Source organism: Alligator mississippiensis, chromosome 9 (assembly GCF_030867095.1).
Source record: "Alligator mississippiensis isolate rAllMis1 chromosome 9, rAllMis1, whole genome shotgun sequence".
NCBI lineage: Eukaryota > Metazoa > Chordata > Crocodylia > Alligatoridae > Alligator > Alligator mississippiensis.
The window spans coordinates 5,607,468-5,631,019 of record NC_081832.1 but is presented as its reverse complement, the minus strand read 5'-3'; the positions used below and the strand labels follow the sequence as shown (position 1 = coordinate 5,631,019).

Here is a 23,552-nt window from a genome sequence, read left to right as displayed (position 1 = left end):
GCTGCTCTCAGGACTGATCCTGGTAACAGACCAGCGCAGCCCAGGACCCGTTTCTGTGCCAGTCACAAAGATTATAGTAGGTTATAACGTGCAAAAGGTAGGCAACTAGACTTGGTGACCCAGCAGGGCCCAGCCAGGGCTGTGGTTTGGAAGGGAGCAAGCTCACTTCTTTTTATCGTTCAGAACGACTGCCGAGTTGGCTTGGGTTTTAAAGTGACCACAGTCAAGCCAGCACGGTCTGAGCCATGGTCATCCCATGAGTTACTGTGGGGACATGACACAGCATGTGGGCAGAACACCCAAACACACAGCGCAACTCAAAACTCAGATCACGAACATGGGAACATATGGCAATGAGTCTCCCGGGGGGTCTGATCCTGTATCCCCACCAGCAGGCACAGCACAGGCTCATCCCACTGGAAGGCAGCGCCAAAGCCTCCTTTGTGGTAGTTGAGACTTAATTACTGTAAGCTGTCAAATGATGCTCCGTTCAGGTTCGGCACGCAACATATTGCTCTCGCCTCACTTGTCAATAAACATCTCCTGGCAGCCAACTGTTTCATTAGCATCCTTTCCGTTGCAAGCCAGAGATCCAGCCTCAGATTGCTACAAACCGCTCTTCTACAGATTTTATCCATGCGAGACATCTAGAAAGCTTAGCAGCTATAAAAGGAGTGAGGTTCGCTCCAACTGATGCAGCCCAAGCCCCCCTCCTGCAATCAGACTGGCTTGGGAATTCTGGGAATCAAAAATAAAACCATTGCCTCCCGGGGCTTTTCTCTGGATCTCCGGGTCTGAACTTTAAGGTCCTGGCACACCCCCAAGAGACCGAGAAAAGGCCTTAGGGGGGGAAAAAATAGAAGCAGGAGCTGAGGATCTAAGAAAACTTGGAATATTGCAAGGTGCGCGATACAATCACAAGGCTTTGCAAAGCTGGCAGGCCGCCCTCTCCTCCTGCCTCCCCCAACAGATCCTTGTGAATTGGCTTTTATTCACTAGGGATTCACTCTAGTGGTTTCTCACACCAAAAATTAAACCTGAATTGTATCCAAATTTGGCTGTGGGGCCCTTGGCTTCTAGCTAGGGCAGACACAGTGTTTTTGCACATTCCCTCCATCTCTCCTGGGTGCCTGCGGACACGCAGTAGCGGGAGAACACCTGCATGTTACATAGATTTCCACAGGGCGCAAAGGTTTTCTTGGGGGTCTCAGCACCTGTCCTCTTCTTGTCCTTTCACCACCAGGACTTTCTTCTTGGCTTCCAAAGGTACTGTCCCCCTGGTTTCGAGTCCTCTTCTGATCTCTGGGGAACATCCCTAAGCCCCAAGCCATCAGCTCCAAGGGAGATGTGAAGTCTGCACAGCTAAGCTGCTAACTTGCAAGCAGACCGAGTGCAAGAGAGAAACCCTGTTTTCCCCAGGACAAATACTTACCCTATTCACTTTGTCTAGTGATTCACCCACTTGCAATGCTTCAGTCCCCAGACACCAGCCAGGTTTCTCTTCTCTAAACAATAGCCCTAGCAAGCCAAACAAAGGCTTGGCCAGAACCCTACCCCAAATTCATGGAGCTTCCTCAAGCTTTAGGAGCCTCCCAGGCTGGGTCCCGTTTCCTGCTTGCCACCCAGAGCCACGCACCTTCCTTTGCCTTTTTCCTGCATTGTTTGGTGAGGAAGCTGCCTGTACTGCAAAAGTGACTTGCTCAAGCTCAGCTGCTTTCCCCGAGCAGAGATGCTTCCTCCTCCAGGTGCTCTGGAGAAGCCCTTCCTCCTCATGGACCTGGCACACTTTAGGCTCCCAAATAAGACCTCATTTTCCTGGGAACTGGCTAGTAGATTGTGTTGATCCTTGTGCAAGGGGAACCTCAGGCCCAGTGGTGTTGGTTTGGGTACCTTCCTCCACTGGATCTCAGCAGCTTTTTTATCACCCCATCTACACCCACTCCCATCCTCGGTCGCACTCTGGATTCTGGTTTGTTTTCTCCAAACTCCCACTCCAGGTCCTTTCCTTGGTAAGAGGCAGAGACAACATTTCCCTCTTTGAACTGAAGGCAAGGCCTGGACTTCATGGCCCCAGACGACCGCCCAACAGAGGCAGTCACAGCTTTGAAGACCTCAGGGTTCCTGTAAGCCGGCACAGGGGTGGCTTGGAGAGGCTGGCACGTGGGTGACTCACTCAGGTCCAAGGGCAAAGGTTTGTTCTGTTCTGGCTGAGGCATGACCCATCCTCTCTCCACTCCTCTCCAAAAGGGTTTAAACTCCTTCCTCATCACAGGGAACACTTCCTAACTACTGCAAACTTCCAGTCCCATCTGAACCATAAAAAGCTTTCTCCTCTCTGGCTTCCTTGCTGGGCATTAGGGGATTTACCACAATAGTTTGCATCTGCAGAAGGTGCTCACATGACCAGGCTTTATTGGGCCAATTCAACAAAAGTGACATTTCAAACAAAAGATGAGTTTCAAAGCCTTGAGATGACTCCAAATGACTGGCTCTTCCTTCCTGCCCATGCCTGCTGGCCTCGGGAGCGCTCTTCCTTATTAACAGGAATGTTTAATTAGAGCCACTATGAAAACAGGAGAAGAGCATCCTTTTGCAGAAGTGGCCTCCCTGCTCTACAGCAAGGTTTCGCTGCAGTGGGAATGTTCTGGCTAGCCTTTAAACAAGCCTGCAGAGGAAGTTGTCTTGCAAAGCAGATTTTACCCAGAGGATTCCTGCTATGTGATGATAATGTCGCTACTGGGTTAGTCATAATGGGTTGTGCAGTGAGTCTATTACTGTGGTTTGAAAACTACCATTACCAGAAAGGTCAGACAAGCTTAATGAAACCAGGCAATTAGAAGTGCCATGAACACATGGGCCGTTAAGCAATGCACACAGAAAAGCAGGCGTTGTTCTGCCTGCACATGATTCAGAGAGACTGGATGGACCAGCTGAGTTTCCGTCTCCCAAGGGAACAATGCAAGGGCTCCCTAGTAATGTGTCCAGAGAATACCACAACCGAGACCCCGCTAAACCCAGCGAGACTGTTCGACAGCCTTCTTCCCCACTCCGCTCTACAGCTGAGCATCCCAGAGCGCGTCCTGTGCACCAATGCCAGCCAGCCTTGGGCAAACCAATCTCATGTACCCTAGCTCAGGTGTTAAGTGATGGATATGAGAAGGGAGGAGACGACATCCTGAGAGCTGCCAAAGCTCTCATCCCTAACTCCTCAGGAGACCGCTGCAAACGGGGGTCAAACTGCATTACAAATCTGCACGTGGTTCCAAAACTCCCCACCGCTCGTTCTGCACCTCAGGGCGACCAACACCCAGCTGGCTCCATCTGGCTGCCTTCCTCTCTAGCCTTCCCACAAGCTTGCAACCATTCCCCGCTCCTCCCTTCTGGCATACCCCTCCTTGGAAACACAGCCTGCAGCTTTGCCTAATACCATTGACTTGCTTTTCCCTTTCCATCCCTGTTTTCCTACACCCCTGCTCGACACTATCTTAGGCCTTCGAGACTCTCTCTCACCCCATTCTCATTAAAAAATTAGGTGACTGTGGTGTTGATGCCTAGTCAGATGGGTTGCAAATTGGCTGGAGGGCCGCACCCAGAGAGTGGTGGTGGACGGGTCATTTTTGACCTGGAGGGATGTGGGCAGTGGGGTCCCCCAGGGCTCGGTTCTCAGGCCTGCACTGTTCAACATCTTCATCAGTGACTTGGACGAGGGGGTGAAAAGCACCTTGTTCAAATTCGCGGATGACACTAAGATGTGGGAGAAGTGGGCACACTGGAGGAGCGGGACAGGCTGCAATTAGATCTGGACAGGTTACAGGGGTGGGCGGATGAGAACAGGATGGGTTTCAATACTGACAAGTGCAAGGTGCTGCACCCGGGGGGAAGAACCAGCAGCAGACCTACAGGCTGGGGAACTCCCTTTTCGTCAGCACAGAGGCAGAAAGGGATCTTGGAGTCATTATTGATTCCAAGATGAACATGGGCTGCCAATGTGAGGACGCGATCAGCGAGGCCAACCGCACCTTGTCACGCATCCACAGGTGCATCACGAGCAGGGCCAAGGAGGCGATCCTCCCCCACTACGCGACACTGGTCAGGCCCCAGTTGGAGTACTGCGTCCAGGTCTGGGCGCTGCACTTCAGGAGGGATGTGGACAGCATGGAGAGGGTCCAGAGGAGGGCCACCCACATGGTCAGGGGGCAGCAGGGCAGGCCCTATGAGGAGAGGCTACGGGACCTGAACCTGTTCAGCTGACACAAGAGAAGACTGAAAGGGGATCTGGTGGCCATCTATAAACTTATTGGGGGGGGGCCAGCAGGCAATGGGAGAGTCCCTGTTCCCCCGAGCACTACCAGGGGTAACTAAGAATAACGGCCACAAGTCGACTGAGAGTAGGTTCAGGATGGACATCAGGAGGCGCTACTTCAGTCAGGGCGGCCAGGATCTGGAACCAACTTCCAAGGGAAATGGTGCTTGTTCCTACCCTGGGGGTCTTCAAAAGGAGGCTAGATAATCACCTAGCCCGGATCGTTTGACCCCAGCACTCTTTCCTGCCATAGCAGGGGGTTGGACTTGATGATCTGCTCAGGTCCCTTCTGACCCTACCTACTATGAAACTATGAACTATGTTCTTCCCCCTCATCAGGAACCACCTCCCTCAGCGCTGTTTTTATATTACTACAAAGGTGGAGCACCTGTCCCCCATTTCACAGGTGGGGAAACCGAGGCACCGAGGCCAAATGATCTGCTCACAGCTGTGCATGTCTGCAGCACAAGGTGGGGTGGAATTCAGGCCCCTCAGGTCTACATTCATGTACCAGGCCACCTGTCTGCCTCTCTCCAAGCATCACCTCTCTTTTCTGCCATGTTCCCTGCCCACTCTTTCTAGTTACTAGAGGGGCTGTAGCCAGATGCAAATTGCCCCTGGTACTCCCACTTCAGCCTATATCACCGATCAGTAACAGGAAGATCCCAGGGAGAGTGTTTATATGGGCAGCTCAGTTCAGGAGGGTGAGGGCTCTCTACCAGACCCAGCACTGACCCCTCTGCCCTGCACTGACGGCATTTCCGCCTGCTGCTTTCTTTCAAAGAGCAATAATATCTCGTTAAGATTTTGGTTTTTTTTTTTTAAAGAAAACCCTCATGTCAAAAACTTTCATTTTCATCATGAGTCTTCTCCTCCCCATCCCCAGGCTAGTGACCCCAGCACTGCTCAGGGCTGTTAGCCTTAACCCAAGCTGTGTAACAGGGTCTGTTTAGAGCTCCCTTCCGTAAGCAGCCTGGAGCACGGCTCCCTCAGCAAGGGACCTGCCTGCAGAGAGCAGCCGCAGCAGCTCACAGTCTCCCTGCCTGCCTTGCCAGGGGGAGAAATGTCTCAGACACTTCTAAAGGTTGGCGATTCTTGCCAAAGCTTTCACTTATCCATCAGTCTCACATAGGCTTAGACCCCTGGCAGCCTGGAGCCTTGGGTGCTGATACCCGATGGTGAACAGTTATCACCCAAGCCAGGCCCACGTGCATGTCTGTGCAGTCCCTGCGCTGCCAGGGACGTGCGCTGTGCCTGCTGCCTGACGTCGCGTTCTTTCAGCTCAGACCTACTTCTCTGTTTCGCCCAGGCCTTGTTATACTGGCTTATCCAAAATGTCATATCCTGGTAAATTAATCTTAGCATCCTGTTCTGTGCAATCCATCCCAGCAGCCCGTGACATGGTGTTTTCCCAGGGGCCTGTTTTATGAGGCCAGTCCATCATCTGGGAGGGATCATCCAGAAGTCAAGGGTTAGAGGGTGTCAGCCCCTCATCCTGCTCCAGCTGGGAAAGGCAAAGCTTTTGCCTGCAAGAGAAGAGACAAAAGGCAGCAGTAAATATGAAGAAGGCTCCTTCTTGCTGCTGCTAGACAGGGGCACCCATTACAATCTTCCCTGGCTCTCCAGCTTGCAGACTTGCCCTGCCCTGGTTGCTTCGTGCCACCACAGAGCTCATTGTCCTTACCTAGGTGCTCTGCTTCTGCAAGGCCTGTCCGAGCGCAGTACGGCCACCACGCAGCTTAGCTTCCCTTCCCCAGGATGAGAGGTGCTCAGCAATCAGTCAGCACCCAGATATCTGGTAGGTGCCTGGTCCAGTCACTGCCTGAGCTTTAGCTGGCCAGTGCCTGCAAAAGTAGAGCCCCTGGGTGCCGATTCCTGCAGAGACTCAAACATGCCGTTCCTCACACCTTTGGGCACCCCGTGGAGTGGAGGGAACAGGTCCTTTTGTCATTTCCCCGCCATCTCTCCCTCCTGAGGGAGCTCTTTGAGAGGGCGGCTTGGAAGGTTTCTGCCCCAAAAAAGAAAACCAACGATAGTTTTCTCATAACATTTCCACAGAATAACTTGATTTTCTTTTCAGAAGCATTTCAGCCCAAATGGGAACTATGTCACTTAGCATTTGCCCTGTGCTCCCACACTCGACTGGCAGTCTGGTGGCCTGGTGCCCACACTCAGGGGACTGAGCAGGACTCCTGGGGGCACCTTGCCAGGGCGATTGCAGCACCGCAGTACATCCCCTGGCAAAAAGGGGGAGGCCTGGAGCTGGGGAGAGGCAATCCCACCAGTGAGCACGGAGGATGGGATAACAGGAGAGGCTCAATGGCATTCCCCACAGCCACACGCAGTATTGGGTGGGTGATTTACCCACAGGGAAGGTGAAAACCCTCTGTTTTCCAGGCAGCTCTCTCCTCCATTGAACTCACTAAACAGAGCCCCAACCAAGGACTAGCCTAGCCACAGCTAGGGGTCCACTTAGTAGGATAATCAAACTCTCCACTACAATTTCCAAGCGGGGAGGCAGGGCCCCTGCCAAACATCATGCAGGAAACTGCTGTCTTCTAGGGACCTGAATGATGGGGAAGGGAATGGGAGCTGCTGATCGAAACAAGCAGCTGTGCCTCCCTGGGGGCTGCCAGATGAAATCAGATGCAGACCTGGATGCTGCCTGACATGCTGTTTAAACTGGGTGGGATTTATGAAGTTCCCCCATAAAGATGATATCTGTGGCTGGGATCCTGCTGGGTTGGCTCTGGCCGTTCCCAGCTCTTGTTTGCTTCTGGACAGTGTTCGGTGGGGCTTCCTTGCTGTGTTTTGTAAATAAGGGAAGACGGGGAGTGGATCATAAGGTCTAATGTTATCTTGTTCATTTACATTTAAGACTCCATTGGACTAAGAGTCTGATAACCCCCTATCTGGGGCCAGCATGATGTAAGAACAAGAAAAACAGTCGTACTTTATCCTTTTTCCCCACAGACGCTAGCAGAAGTGCATCTCTCACCAGCAGCTGCAACAGGAGGAGTGCTACTGATGCTAGGACTACAGGCAACCACCACTGTGTCCCCTAAACCTGCTGTGATTTTCAGGCCCAGGCCTCTCTGTGGGTCCTAGACCCTAGCAGCTTCCCCACTGCACCTATTTACCTTTGAGTGTAACTAGAACTAGAGCAAACTCCCTGCTACTACCATTCACTTGGAGTTCCCAAAATGCCAGATGCGTTTCCTCTAGCTGTGGTGCTGTCAATCTGAGATAAACTGGAAAGACTGTTTTTATCCCAGCTGCTCTTTCTAGTGCTTAGTTTCATTTTAATACCATCCTACCGGTCTATGCACTGTTCGATTTCCTTTCATTGCCTAGCCCCTGAAGGCGACTTGCAATAAGAGCCTGGGAGGAGTCTCTGCAGATAAGGAGTCCAGGTGATTTTATTTCTATGTCCAATGATTCAAAGACTCTTCGCCCCATCCTTGCTGGGCACATTTATCGTTCCAACTGATTCCTCCAATTCACAACAGAAACAGAAGCAACATACAAATGGCTGAATAAGTGACTAAGACACAAGGTACCTTATAGGCTAATTAAGATATATATATCATAGAATAATAGAAAATGAGGTTTGGAGAGGACCTCAGGAGGTCACATCTAGTCCTACTCCCTGCTCAAAGCAGGACCAGCCCCAACTAGATCATCCCAGCCAGGGCTTTGTCAAGCCAGACCTTAAAAGCCTCCAAGGATGGGGTAGAGCACTTGCTTCCATGAATTCAACTTCATCAGATACTGTCATCTAAGTGATTAAGGATCAAGGATGTCTCTGGTCAGCTATACGGTCTTGTCTTCTGCCTCATCACCAGTGAGCCAGGTTGGGTCTTTAGGGAGTATACTTGCTGTGCGGGTGCTACTGTCACCCAACACCGGCTATTTAGTGACATGTTCTGGACAGGGGTTTGATCACCTCCATTTTACAGGTGGGGAAGTTGTGGCCCCAGCAACCACAGGGCCACAGACTTGCCCAGCTGAGTCCTGAGCCCTCTGAGGAAGCCTGTGACTTTATTTATTTAAAATATGTCAAAGAGCAGCTCTTAAATCGGCATAAAACCTACAGCACCTTTTAAAAAGAGGCAGACACTAAAATGAATGCAGACGTAAGAATGGTACAAACATCAGCCCAAATTCATTTGGTTGCATTTGTTGGATTCGAGGAATGCTGTTTGGAGATGCTTGTCTTACCTATAAGAGTGACATCTATGCAGGTTTCTCAGCACCGTTTTAAATACAGCATGAACATGGGAACCAAGACTGATAGAGGCGATTTAAACCTGGCAAATACAAGCCAATTACATGGACTCAAGGGTTAACCCCATAAAAGATGATGCATGAAATGTCTGTGGCCAAGAACGAGCAGGGTGGTAATAAAACCTGTGCCCAGCAACTTGGCCTGACTCGCCAGATGACAGTCTAATGGCCTTACTGTAGGTAGGATCACATTGTGGGGACTGGCAGCCAAGCAAGCATGTCCAGACCAGTCAAGGAGGAAGATGGTTCTCTGAGAGCCCACAGTGGCCAAGATGAACAAGGACAGGCAGTTAGTTGCCCTAATTTGAAGTCTGGCAGAAGGCAAGGTAGCATCTGTTGCAGCCTCTGCCAAAGCAAACCACCTGCTTATGAAAGCTTACGTTAAACTTCTGACTTAGTTGGTTTCCAGGATGCAAATCTACCCTGCCTTCTGCAAGATGAACAATGCAATTGGAGTGCGTCTGGGAGAACAGGAATACCACAAGCAGCAGGGAGGCTGTCATTCCCACCATCTTAGTGCCTCTTATGGTGAACCACTGGAAGCTGAATCACCCTCTCTCTATCCCCGACTGACTCCAAACTCAATCCTTCTCAAGGCAGCTCAAGGGCCTCTAGGGAATATATCTCCATGAGTCCAGGGTGAAGAGCTGAGGGGTTTGTGTGACCACCGACAGGCCTGTGTCACTTCCACAGAAGGAGGAAAGGTGAGCTACAGGAGCATTTAATAATCCATTGGTCTTCACATGGAGAAGGGTATCTCCCTACATGGGAAGCCAAAGTCAAGGCTACCGAAACAAAGTTCAGCAGAACTTTTCAAACCCAGTACTGTCCTGCAGGATTTCTCCAGGGAGAAATACAGTGCTTGGCTGTGGCTGCCCATCTCCGTCTGGGTAGGATAGCTCCTTTTGCAGGCTTGCTTCCACCAGCTTCATGCAATCCATTGCTCGTGGGGAGTTCCTTGAGCACATGTTGGTTAGTTCCCTTTTCACTTGTGCTTGGGAGGGGAGCATGTGATGTTAGACTCTGGGGGCATGGTGGTACAGAACATGGATAAGCTGCCACCCGTTCAATGAGCAGGTACAAGGAGGGATGACTCCTTGGAAGACTGGAGTAGCTGCTTAGTCACCTCTTTAAGGTCTTCATTCACCTCCTAAAAGGTCTGTGGGGCTTGAGAGAGACAGGTCTGGCTTTTGTACCTGTCTGTGCGATTCAGCAAATGGACCTATTCTCCTAGAAGTGCTCAGGCAGCAAGTTACCTGCTTGGCTTCCAGTAGCCAGAACAGAAATCATGCATGCAAATCCCGTGCTGTCCACCCCCAGCTCGTCCATGGGAGAACAGTGCCCTGTCTTGGCTGGCCCTTGGACAGGACAGGTGAGAGCTGTGGGAGACTATGAGGTACAGACAGATCAATGGTGGCCTGCAACGCTATTTTTATGCAAATTTGCAACACTCAATCCCATTACTTGCAGCATAAAACATCTCAGCTTCCAGCTCAAAAGTTGCACAGCTGTTGAGCTGCACCACACAGGTTTGATGAAAAAGCCTGCAAAACTACCTCAGTTTGGGCTCATGCCCACTTGAGGAACAGACACCCCATCGCTCACCCCAGGTTTGCAAACATCGGTCATGTCAGGGTGCCTGCAATGGGTCTGAAGCATTGTGAAATTTCAGAGAGGAAATATGTGCATCTAAATTTTCATTGTTCCAAGACCTTTTTCTAACTAGATGGTATCTTAGGCCTAATGTTCACCTTTGGAATAAAGGAAAGGATCAAATGTTGATAGATGCAGCATTACCACTGCTCCTCTAATTAAGGCTTGACCAAACGTCCTCCAAAATCCATGGAAAAAGACTCCTCAATTGCAGGAAGCATTGGATATTATCCAAGAAACAGCAACAGTTCCACCAAGCACATTGCATCCTACTCCATGGCTCCTAGTCAGCACATTTAAATTCAAAGTTAAAAAAATCAACTCTGTCCAACCAACAGTCCAGGTCAACACCCTGCACCCCTCTGATCCATTCTACCCTTGCAATTTCTCTACATTTTCTCTAAAAAGCAGGCACGTTACCCAGCAGGTAGAACACAGGGCTGGGTTCTTGTCTTGGTTCTGCTACTGCCTGGCTCGGTGACCTCAGACAATTTATTTCCCCTTTCTGTGCCTGTTCCCACCCCCCCCCCCCCCCCCCCCCCCGCCGATCTGTAAAATGGGGTCAAGGATACTGACCTCCTTAATCAGGCTGTGATCTCCAGTGAAAAGGACCAGGTATCACCATGATCAGAGCTGCCCAGCAGTGATGCAAGTCCCAATGTAGGCAAGGTGCAAGTGGCAATGGATTTTTACTTCCATGCTGATGATGCTTGAGCAGTTAGAGCAGAAATCTGGGGGGAAAATAACTATCTGACCGTAAAAATCTCCAATGGAGGATTGACCAACAAGGGCCAGTGGGGACAATGCCTGGGAAAGACTGTTTTTGCTGTTTCCTCTCATCCCCAACAGAAGACGCATACACACAGGCACACCACCCACCATTCAGTCCCAAGCCTCAGCCCCCCAAATCGCAGTGGAAAAAGCAGGAAAGTTTCTTTCAACTTGAGGCCCGATAAAGACTTTAGAACAAGATCTCCCCAAACAGGAGTGTTAGTTACCATGGGGTGCTGGAAAACCACAGTCCAGTTGGATTCAGTCTCATCACATTTCTTGGCTTCTTCCCAATAGCCATTACTCTCAGATACCATTTCTTTGCCATAAATGTAGAGACTTCCAATTGAGCTTAATAATAGTTCTCACCTTCTTCTAACCTCAGCACTTATCGTTCCAGCTGGAGAATTAGCCAGGGGGAACAGTCCTGCCTCCTATCAAACAATAGTTTACTTCCTAGCAGGAAAAGGCTCCTAATTGGGTTTCCACTGTTTACTCATGGTTGATAGGTCCCACATGGAAGCAGGAAGCTGTTCCTCTGGGATGCTAAAGGGCAAATTGTTCCTGTTGCTTGGGAATTCGCTGGATCCTAAGAGTCCCTACCCTGCCACCCCATTATGAAGTCTGCAGACAGCATCTTAGTGCAGAGTTTAATGCTGCCAGAAGTGCATGCATTCAGCTGCACAGCACAGAGCCTGGGGAGCTGCACTAGACACCCAGCAGTCCATGCTGATGGCTGCAGGCTGGTATGAAGGGGAGTGGTGGTGCACCTATGCTGCCTGCTGGTGCCCTGCCCTGCTACCCCCCATAAACCCTGCTACAGGTAGACATAACAGCACCCTGAACCTGGGCCTCTACAACCCAAATCCTCCCAGTATCTCCTGCACACCATGATACTTGGTGCCCGATTTTCTTTTAATGAGAAAAAATAAACTGCAGCATTATATTACTGCGGCACTAGCAGGTTCCTATCAAGGAATGAAGTGAACTTAAAAATAAAGAGTCAGCTGCTAGGCTGTGCCCAGGCAGCAGTGCTTTGGCTGCAGATGCTGAAATAGCCTCAGCTCAATGCAGAGGTCTGTACGATGCCACTGCCAAGTTCTTGCAAGAGAAAAGAATTTCACGACTTGGTGCAATATCACCATGTAAGGGCAACTGCCCATCCTGTACAGTACAAGTACAGTTCATTCCCTTTCATGGCTCTATGGGACGTGAACTATTCCTGTCACAGGAAAACAAAAGGCATTTTACACTGCAGTGATACCAGGGAAAGCATCTCCAGCTGTCGGGTGTCAAAGGGGCACTTGTATTTACGGAAGAATTTTATAAATCCTGATGCAACAGAAAAGTCTGAAAAGCTGAGTCCTTAGTGATGAGGGTTTGGAAACATCCCCGTCTCAACACACACCACAGCTGCCACCTCCCGATTCTCACTAGAAAATGTAAGTGGGAGATGTTTGCCTGGCTTCATTACCCAAGCTACTTAACTGCAACGTACAGAAGTTGGCAAACAGCGTATGAAGCAGAGAATAAAGCTGACATTACAGCAGTAAATTATTTCAGCCACAGATCTGACTGAGGCAGGAAGGTAGGAATTTCATTTAATACAGATGTTGGTATTTTAATTGATTTGCATTACATTAAATATGACATTTGAGAGAGCTTATCTCATGCCTGTCTCGGGCTTTTATGTTCCCAGTTTGCACTGTGGGAATACCATAAGAATGCACTGGGATTATTAAGCATCTCTGAGAACTAAAAGCAACTCAGTAATATTTAGGTTCTTTGGTAAGCAGGGCATTTGTCACCTATAAAGGTTTATTCCATTTATTCTAAATTTTATTCTAATGCCAAGGCACAAGTAGCTGATTTAAGAGATTTCAGCAAAAAAGACTCCCAAGTCCAATTAAAATGCAGCTCCTGTTACTGCAAGCAACTAATGAAGGCTGGAGAAGGGCCAATGTTAAATCTCTCCCATTCAAAGACAGTCTTTCTGGAGAATGCTTTCTGAAGTCTGCCTGCTGGAGTATCTTAAAAAAAAAAAGGGGTAGAGACAAAAAACTGCTTGACTGATCACTGCCCCAGCAAAGGTGGTTCCAGAGGATGGCTTTGCCAATTCACTTTCATACATCCATGCACTGAGCATATCACCTGAGCAATCCTTCAGCTGAACATGTGAATGTGCTTTACCTTCATAGCTGCTACTGCAAACATAAATGAGAAAGTTTAAGTCTTAAGCGCTGGCATTTCAGGCCTGCTGAGAATTAATAGAGGGGAGAGCAAAACGTTAACAAATATAGGTCTGGCTTATATGGTCCTTTAACAAGTAGACAAGGTTTTTGCTTCTGATGGTCTGAGCAGGGTTTTAAGCTTAAATTTCTCACACCCACACAAATCCTCAATCCACAAGGAATAAGCTACATTGAAGATTCTCAACCCAGAGCTAGTTGCTAAACATATGTACCCAAACACCCTGCATCTGTTCAGACAACATGGGAGAACTACAAACGCAACATGAGCCGAGATGAGGTATGATGTACGGAAACAACAGCAGACTTGCACTCCTCTTTTATAAATTCCCCACATTTTCAAAATCAAACCAGGCTAAGAAAATGAGCACAGATGTGATCCTTGTCTCACCTTATTCAGTCCTAAAAGTTGGTCCAATAAAGAGATCACCTACAAAACTCAACTTTCTCCTAAAACCAAGTATGCTCAGTACATGAGGTCTACAATCCCAAGGCAGCCGTTGTCTTGTGAAGCTGGAGACAACATTGGATTGATAAAAGTTGGGTGGCTTGGATAGTCAAGCGTGATGACACTGGGAATGCAGAATGCCTACAGCTGAAGAATAGCTGTGTGGTGCCTCTTACTGTAAGAACAGACCTACTGAAAGGGACTACACCATACTTAAAGTGGATGGGAAGGTTTTTCATTGCTTAATTTAAACATATGCAAGTCACACCTCCAAGTGATGGCAGGGAGATTGCTTCAGCTCTATCTCCCCCCTCTCTCCGCCCCCAGTTTCTTCCTTATTTTAAGACACAGGGCCATTGCTGAAATAGCTTTTATCCTTACAACTTCCAGGAGGTTTACAGCCAAAGCCAACCAAAGTCCTGTGAGCATTTTTTAGTAAATGTAATATTCTCTTAAAGTCAAGGTCCCACTAAAAAATCCCACCTACAAAATGGAACCCCCTCCCCAGGTCACTTTTGGCTTGATTCACATTTACTTATAACCCTATTTCTAGTGGTTTAACACTAGGAATTTCAGGATATGGGATGTGAAAGGAACTACATTTCTTTTAATGCCAACCATTCCTTCCCCTTCTCCATTTGTGTCATCTACTCTCATAGCTGCTGCTTTTGTTTTAATACTTTAGCATAGTATGGGTCAACACTTCTCATCACCACCTGCTGCAAGTAAAATATACAGATCTACATTTGCTGTAAGAGATGCATCAGATATTGGTAAGCCTAAATAATCCATGTGCTCTGTGAAAGTGACAGTATTTGACCTTAAGGTTTGAAGAAAGGTGAGCAAGGTTACCTTGGCTTTATGTTGCTGTAAGGTCTTCAAAACCTTCCAACTCCCCACTCTTCCGCTTGCCTTTCCTAACCCCTGGGGGAGGGGTGGTGGAGAAACGGTTGTAGCTTATTCTCTGGAAGGGTTCACACCATAAATACAGGACATGAAACTTAAGATGCTTGTTTAGGAAGCAGTAGCTCTGGCCAAGAGTACTGGGGCCTGTTCCAACAATGGCATTACACACAGCCCCTAGCGATCTATTAGTGTGTTAGTAACTGATACCAGAGATGAGGGTATGAACCTAGATGGATTTACTATGTGATATTTAGTTTCTCACTGCCCTATGTGAGAATACCACTTTATAAATACAATACCAAGGCCCTATGTCACAAAGCTGATAAATCAAAGTTAGAATCATTAAGGAAATGGTACCTGAAACTCTGGTGCCTTTAAGCCCATGAAGTTGGGGCAACTTCAGACACCTGAGAACTGTTGTTATCTTGTAGAAATGCCTTTCTTAACATGCATGAAGCAGCGTTGCTGCAGTTCTACCCTTTCAGCCTCGCCGATCAGACATACTTCAGATCCTAGATTGGAGGTGAAGCTTAGACAGTTTAAAGCCTCATGCCCATACTGCAAAGTTTGCTATCTCCACCGGGCATCAGCACTGCCTGAATCCCAGCCAAGCCAATCCAGTTTCTGCTTTCACAAATGCCTGCTTCATAAATACAGTATTGAATTCCCCACTGTGCCCACTCACCAACTTGATGCTCACCATTGAAATAAAACCCCTGAAGCATGATAAACTTTGAAACAACTCTTTCAGACCTGAAGGCAAGAACAGCTGCATGCTTCAGGTCAAAAGTGCAATGTAGCGGATGTGAGCCAGAGACGGGGAACTGACAGATAACGGAGGCAGCGTTAGCATGGGTAGTCTCATTCCAACTGGCTGCACTCCCCTCTGAGGTCTGCTCGTCAGATAGCTAAAAATAACATGGCAGCAGGTAAAAAGTTTAATAGGCTATTAAAGAACCTGTAGAATGATTACTAAGCTGTTTATGGAAATGTTTAGATATTGTAAATTACTTTCTCAGACAGCGCAATGTCGTCATTTTCCCACCTCTTAACACTGAGACTGTATATGAAAGAAATGAAGTTGTTCTTGAACATTTTGGTCTCTACCAGCTTTAATCAATCTGGATAAAGTGTGCCAAGAAACAAATATTTTGCATAATGACACACGATAAGTTTTCAGTGGGAACCTAGAGAAGGTAGCAATGATAGAAACGCATACTGCAAGCCACTATCAGCAGAAGCTGAACCTACATTTTAATCCCTCAGTCAAATTAAGTTACAAACAGGTCATGTGTTATTCTCTTCCAGGCAAGCAATTCTACAAGGAACAGGCCAACAGATATCCTGCCACAGTAGAGGGGAGTTTCCAGACTGCTATGTCAGCAGAACATTCAACTCTTTATCTAAGTGAGAGAAAGCAATTGTAATACTGTAGCCCATGCTTAGAACCAAACACTAGATTTGCATGAGAAAATTTAAAACACACAGACCCAAGGAATAAAGGGTAAATTTAAGTTTTCAAGTAAGACACTTTTACATGTCGGACTGCCAGAATATTCCACCCATAGAAGTAGGCAGTTCTGTACATTTTCAGCACAATTCTTGAACAAAGACATGAACACATTTCACACAAGATGGGTTTGAACTGTTTATTTAATAACAAAATGTTCCATATCAATTTCTTCAATTAAAAGTTCCTGGGGGGGAAAAAAAAAAGAAAAAGAGACAAGAATCGTTACAAACTCACAATCCGTTTCAGCAGCTTCAATAAATATTCCTGTTCAACTTCATAAGCATCTTAAAGAAACTAAAATACATATATTTTCATCAAGATCTGAGCTTGAGAAACGGGGGAACCAATTCCACTGCAAAGGTTGCCAGAGGCAGGATAACATACTTACTTGGAAACAATTCCATCGTTCTTTGCCAGACGCAGAATGGAGTCATCCGATTCTCCCTTTAATCAGAAAAAAAAAAATTGTTTGTAATTACTAATTTTTCAGTTAGAAATTAAAAAAAAAAAGAGAGATGCAAGGTAGACCACTTTAAGCGTAATTTTGCCAGAATATACTTTGGAGAATTTAATATTTAAAATAAAACCATTTAGAACAAACATGTAAAGATTATACTACAAGGGAACATGCTTATGGTGTATCTCTGAGGCACTGTTCCAGATAAACCCTAACTGACATTTATTTTATAATTTCACCTTTAAAACAGCTTTAGATGTCCTGAGAAATCCTAGAGTGTCCTAATAAAAGCCTCTATTATCCAGAGAGAATGTACAGTGCTGCTGCTTTCTGCACTACTAACTTCCTTCCATTCCCTGAGTGCACTTAGCTATATTCCTTTGTACTCATACGGGACCTGGTCCAGCACCTATTAAAATTAAAGGAAGTCTTTTCACTGACTTAAATGAGAGCTGAATAGGGCCACGCCTGTTCTCCCATACTGTGCATGCCAAGCAGCATAGTCTTTTTGATAAAAGCACTGTCCACAGGGAACTGGACCTAAACATGAACTGTTCACAGAGGTTAAACACCCACCATAAGAATAACGAGGCCAATCTAAAAGGCAACATACTTGGCTCCTAATTTTCAAGGAAATATTCTTACCATTCTACGGATTGCTCCACAGATGGCATATGTTTTGAACTGGCCATTGACTCTGCCTGTGACTTTGTCAACCTGAAATTACAATCAAATAATTTTTAGACATTTCGGGTGCGTTCAGTTCTTGCAATGTCTGACCCACCCTTAAAAACCAACAATAAAGTGTCTAAGGTGAAACCTCTTGCAGAGAAATGAATACCTGGTTGGAATTTCATGTTAAAAGTGGCAACTATGGGTTTCTTTCCCTCACAGGGAACGTTATATAAACACATTTACTACAAAGAACCACCGAGCCTTCCTGATATAGAGTCATTTTTTGGGGGCCAATACAAATTGCATACAAGTGGAACTTTAAGGAAATCAGCTCCTTCAGGAAGAATGTGTTTATCTGAATTTAGCACTGTATGTAACTGTGGGAAAGAGTCTTGTTCCACTGACAGATAATCCACAAGCCAGAGACAAAAGATCTCATATTTTAAACTTGTGGGGAAGTTTATCAGAAAGGGATCACTGAGCACTAGGCAGTGTAAAACTAAGCCGTGCAGAAACCCTGGAAATATCACAAGGATTTGTTTTTCATTTTAGCTAATCCCCATCTCTCCAAACACAAGAAACGCTTATTTTTTAGACTAGGGATCAGTAGAGAAATGAAAATAAACAAAAGAATTTTCCTTAACATTTGCAGAAAATAAAATCATTTTTAAAAACATTTAGTGTGAAAAAATATTAGAAGTTTGCAGAGGCTTTCCCTTGGCCTAGAGGGCTTTACGCAGCCATTTAGTGAGTCACATCATCCCCACTATAAAGTAATAAAGATTATGTGAAACCTGACATTAACAGTTATGTGCTATTGCCCATACAGCAAACTGAAAAGACAGAGTCCAAGACTAATGATGGCAGAACAAGGAGCCATGGTCTCCAGTTGCATCAAAGGAAGTTTAGGTTCGATATTAGGAAAAAACTCTCTCACTAGGAGGGTAGTAAAACACTGGAGCAGGTTACCCAGAGAAGCTGTGGAACTTCCATCCTTGGAGGCCTTTAAGACCCAGCTAGACAAAGCCTTGGTTGGGATGATCTAGTTGGGGTCAGTCCTACTTTGAGCAGGGGGTTGGACTAGATTAGCGTTTCTCAATCCGTGAAGTGCCACGCAAAAGTGGGTTGCGAGAATAAGAAAGGGATGCAAACAAAAACTTTCCAGCCTGCAAGGCATTGCTTGGGCCTTCCCTTTCCCCCATGTCCGCCATACTCCCTCTGCCCCCCATGTTGCGGGGCTGGGGCATCAGGTTGGGAGTGAGGGGCACTGGGTCAGGACTGGCCAATGATGTTTACAAAACAGGCTGAGAACCATTGGACTAGGTGTGACCTCCTGAAGTCCCTTCCAACCCTAATTTTCTATGATTCCATAATCATGAGTTCTATGCTTTTGCAGTTTGACATTACCGTCATCCAGGGAAGTTTAATTATCAAGTTTTTCAACTATAAAGACAACCCTGTACAAAGTGCCCGAGGCAGGACTGCTAAGGTAAACTGCCAAACTGCCAAAATAAATTAGATCCCACAACACGGAGAAGGTATTCGGCAAAGGAATTTGAGATAAGAATGTGACGGCCGGAGGTTTTATATTGGATTCCAACTAAAAGGGAGGTACCAACTAGGTAAATATGTTCCAGAAGAAACTGTAAAGGTGGGTGACTAAAAATCTGTATTCAGATAATAGTGAGGGGCTGTGCGAAGCTTTGGTCCCCGATTCAATTTGGCAGAGATTCAGCCTGATTCGGTGACTAAATCTCCAAATCTGAATCGAAGCAAGAGTCCCTTTAATCTTTCCAAACCAAATTGGAACCCTCCGAATCCATTTGGAGAGATTCAGAAAGTTTTGGATATAGATACAGCTTTAAATGCTTATTCTACATACCTCAAGGTACCAGGTGGCTCGTGAATGCTGCAGCAGATGGAGCGTCCCACAGGAGCGCAGGAGGCTCCCTAGTGTGCTTGGCAGCAGACCTGGAAGTGGACCAGAAGCACTTCCAGTCCACTTAGGAGCCCCCCTGCATCCCCCTGGCTTGGCAACTGGTGCCTCCTAGGTGTGGGGGGGTACTCTGGGTCCCCCCATGGCCAACTGTCAAGCTGTGGGGGCACAGGTGGGCCCCCCCACATGCTCCCCAGCGGACCCAGAAGTACTTTTGGTGCACTTCTGGGTTCACCGATGAGCACGTGGGGTGGCCCCCTGTACTCCTGTGGGATGCTCCATCTGCCCCAACATCGCAGCATTCACAAGCTGCACCTGGTACCTCGAGATACGTAGAAAAAACATTCAAAGCTGTGTCTATGGCTAAATCACTGATTCTCTGAATCAGCATTATATCTTCAGATTCGGTTTTGGCCAAATTGAGCTGGCGACAGTGATCTGAATCAATGAATTGAATCACTGTCCTGGATTTGGGACAAATCTGAAACAAATACGGTCTGTTTCGCACACGCCTAGCAAGCAGTGCTTCACCGTCACGCTAGAAATGTGTGTTAAGAAGCGTCGCCCAGGGAACCCGTTTTATTTAATTACTGACTTGGATGATGAACCAAGTCTAATAAAATATGCAGATGACTGAAGGGAGTTGTCAGCACTTTGCAGAACAAGAGAATTCAAATTCATCTTGACAGACTGGAGACATGCAGAGAAATCAACACAATGAACTGTACTAAAGATAAATGCAAAGTCCTACATTTTGGAAAGGGGGGAAGGAAAGGGAATCCAACGCACCAATATGAACGGGAGAATAACTGGTCAGAGAGCAGGTCTTGAAGGACAGGATCTGGGCTGTTACCATCGATTCATTCAGTTTATAGTCCATTATATGAGGCTGGTACAATGGAGAAATATCCTTCTAGGACGCCAATCGAGCGTCAGTCACAGTGAGTAGTTATTGTGCTGATGGGCACAAGTTAGGTCTCAGCACTAGTTAGGTCTGATGGGCACTAGTTAGGACTAACCTAGAACCCTGCATCCAGTGTCCAGCACTGCGCTTCAAGACGTATAAACAGAAAAATCGGGAGAAGTCTGATTTGAAAGGAACAAGAAAAAGGGATTGAGAAAATGTGACCGAAGAATGGTTTTAGTCTAGAACAGCAGTTCCCAATCTGTGGTATGGGTACCACCACCAGTATGCAGACAACCTGTCAGTGATACATTTTAACAAATTTATTATAACTACTTCATACGGCAAGAATTTGCTGGTAGGACTTATGGTTGAGCCAGAAAAATGCACTGGTACGACTTACAACTGAACCAAAAAACGCACTAGCGGTACTCAAGGCTGTACCATTTTAAATTGGCGGATGTGCAATCCATCAGAGTTTGGGAACCGCTGGTCTAGAAGGAAGACCCGAAGGAGGGCCGTATCCAACACAGAGATGGCTGCTATATAGAGAGCTTCGATCAACTGTTCTCATGTGGGCTGGGCACAGAACAACCAGTAAACAGGCGAAATTAGCAGCAAAAATTTAGAGTAGATAAAAACTGACAACCAAGGCAAGTTAAGCAGTGGAACAGGCACCTACGGAGGCTGTAAAAAATCTCTTTCATTTGAGAAAAGTTCAAATGTATATATAGCTTCCCTGTCTAAATTACTGTTTATTTTATATCTATATATATTATGTATGTATGTTATATATTTTATTTTATATCTATATCTATCAATCATATACATAAAAATGAGACGGGGAAGCTATACACACATGTACATGTACACACACACATACAGGCAGTCCTCGACTTGCAATGTTTCTAAATTGACACCCTGTTTACACTTTATGACGCCAATTGCAACTTCACAACGCTTGATGCGATGCCGCGCCGCGCCAGCGAACAAGTTTGCTGTGTCGCCCATCTCCCTGGAGAACGTCTGTCCAAACTTCCTTGCACACTTTCTTTAAGAAAGCAGATGAGACTCCAGAAAACCCTGCAGCCAGGACTCCTGAGAAGACTCCAGGTAAGAGCCCTTCAAAAAAAGTCCAGCAAAGTCACCTCAAAGAGGTCCTTCCAAATCCATGGGATTGCTATTTACAAGTTACATACATTAATGTAGCTGTAGTACTCATCTATAATTGATCGAGTACAAAGTTCTGGGGTATTTTTAGTGAAAACAGGGTATCGGGCCTTGGGTTCAGGAACCAATCCCTCGTTATAACATGGTTTCTTACAAGAAAATTGGTTCCGAGTTACGACGTTTTGACTTAAGACGCCGTTTTCAGGAACCAGAATAAGTACGAGGGCTGCCTGTACACACACACATATATATATATATATATATATATATATACACACACACACATACACATAAATATATACGCACAGCTTCCCCATCTACACGCATAAATACATAACGCGCCCCCGTCTCTGCTCGGACCCGATCCCCTCTCGCGGCCCCGTGTTTCTAGGACGCGTTCACAGGTCTACAATGGCTTCCCGAGCCAGGGGCTCGTCCTTCCCGACCTCACCTCAGAGATGTTCATCTGGATGGACGCGTGGTCCTTCGCACCGATGATGCGGTTGCTGGCGGAGCTGGGGGGAGGGGAAGCAACAGGCGTTTCATTGAGACACGCGGCCGCGCTCGCTCTTGGGCCTCCGCCGCGGCCGGCGGGAGGAGGAGGAGGAGGAGGCGGCGGCGGCGGGCAGGGCTCACTCACCACTTGCGCGGCACGTAGAGGTCCACGAACTCGCCCGCGTCGTTCTGCATCGCGCCCGGCTCCGCTGCACCGACCCACACACACACGCACCTGGGCGGCACAGCGCGTCACGGCGGCCCCGGCCCTCAGCCCCCGCCCCGGTACCTCAGCGGCCCGCTCCCCCCGCGCCGCGCCGCCACCTACCTCGCACGCGCCGCGCCGGAAAAGGAAGGAAGGAGGTAGGCACCTCCCGGAAGCGATCCTAGAGGGCCTGCGAGCGCTTCCGGGACAGCGCACTAACGTCAGCGGAAGAGGAGGGCCGCTTCCTCCCTCTTGAGCTGCGGCTGCGCGCGCTGGCCTGAGGAAGCTAAGCAGGGTTGAGCCTGGGTAGAACGTGGATGGGAGACACACTGCTTCATTTAGGTTTCACATACCTGAAGCTGTTCTTTGTAAATGTCTATTTTAAAATAATTTTCCTCTTCTAATATGACCAAAATAGACCTATCCACAGTTATTATTCCCACTGAGTTTATAAATCTGTGCAGAAATAAGGAGGATTCGTTGTAAAATTTCATGAAAATCCGTTTCCGTGGATTATTTTTTATCGGATGGGGCCTCTTAGACTGGGGTGCCTAAATAATGAAAACATCGTTTGGTTTTTTATTCTAATATGAGCAAAATAGACCTATCCACAGTTATTGTTCATACTGAGTTTATACATCGGTGCAGAAATAATGATGATGCATCTTAAAATTTAATGAAAATCCGTTTCCGTGGATTATTTTTATCAGATGGGGCCTCTAAATAATGAAAACGTCCCATTTTTGTTCTTTTTTTCTTATAATATGACCAAAATAGACCCATCCACGGTTATTGTCCATGTTGAGTTTATACATCGGTGCAGAAATAACCACGATGCAACTTAAAATTTCATGAAAATCCATTTCCGTGGATTATTTTTATCAGATGGGGCCTCTAAATAATGAAAACGTCCCATTTTTGTTCTTTTTTTCTTATAATATGACCAAAATAGACCCATCCACGGTTATTGTCCATGTTGAGTTTATACATCGGTGCAGAAATAACCACGATGCAACTTAAAATTTCATGAAAATCCATTTCCGTGGATTATTTTTATGAGATGGGGCCTCTAAATAATGAAAACGTCGAGTTTTTGTTCTTTTTTCTTCTAATGTGACCAAAATAGACCTCTCCACAGTTATTGTCCATACTGAGTTTATACATCTGTGCAGAAATAATGATGATGCATCTTAAAATTTCATGAAAATCCGTTTCCATGGATTATTGTTATCGGACGGGGCCTCTTAGACTGGACGTAGCAGAGGGCCTCGGCACGGCCTTGTTAGGCGGTGGATCCGGGTCCGGCCGTTGCCCCGTCTATCAGCACGGGGGGTGGTGGGATGGTCCCCACGGATGCACAGGCTGGTTCTTTGACCCGAGATAACCACCCATGGTAGAAAATAAGGAAAAGGCACATCATTTTGAACCAGGGTGTTATTTTTCTAGCTGGACTTTTGGCCTTGTGACTCTCCTTTTGTCCTCCTCCCGCCTGGAGCTGTAGGTTGGGCGACTTAGCTAAAGCTTTTGACTTCACCTGATGAAAGCCAGCGTGGTGCAGAGAGCCCTACACCAGCCCTCGG

The 23,552-nt window shown here is 47.0% G+C and overlaps 1 protein-coding gene across 1 annotated transcript; it reads right to left on the bottom strand.

Annotated features, from left to right (window-relative positions):
- Nucleotides 1-16,252: 16,252 nt before the first annotated feature.
- On the bottom strand, nucleotides 16,253-22,185 carry RPS21 (ribosomal protein S21). The gene is made up of 6 exons (XM_019484465.2): nucleotides 22,096-22,185; nucleotides 21,913-22,002; nucleotides 21,724-21,787; nucleotides 17,233-17,304; nucleotides 16,519-16,574; nucleotides 16,253-16,314 (listed from the first exon to the last, which is right to left on the bottom strand). Exons 2-6 carry the CDS (start codon nucleotides 21,960-21,962, stop codon nucleotides 16,305-16,307), a joined length of 252 nt encoding a protein of 83 aa, XP_019340010.1. The 5' UTR covers nucleotides 21,963-22,002; nucleotides 22,096-22,185; the 3' UTR covers nucleotides 16,253-16,304.
- Between the last annotated feature and the right edge of the window lie 1,367 nt (nucleotides 22,186-23,552).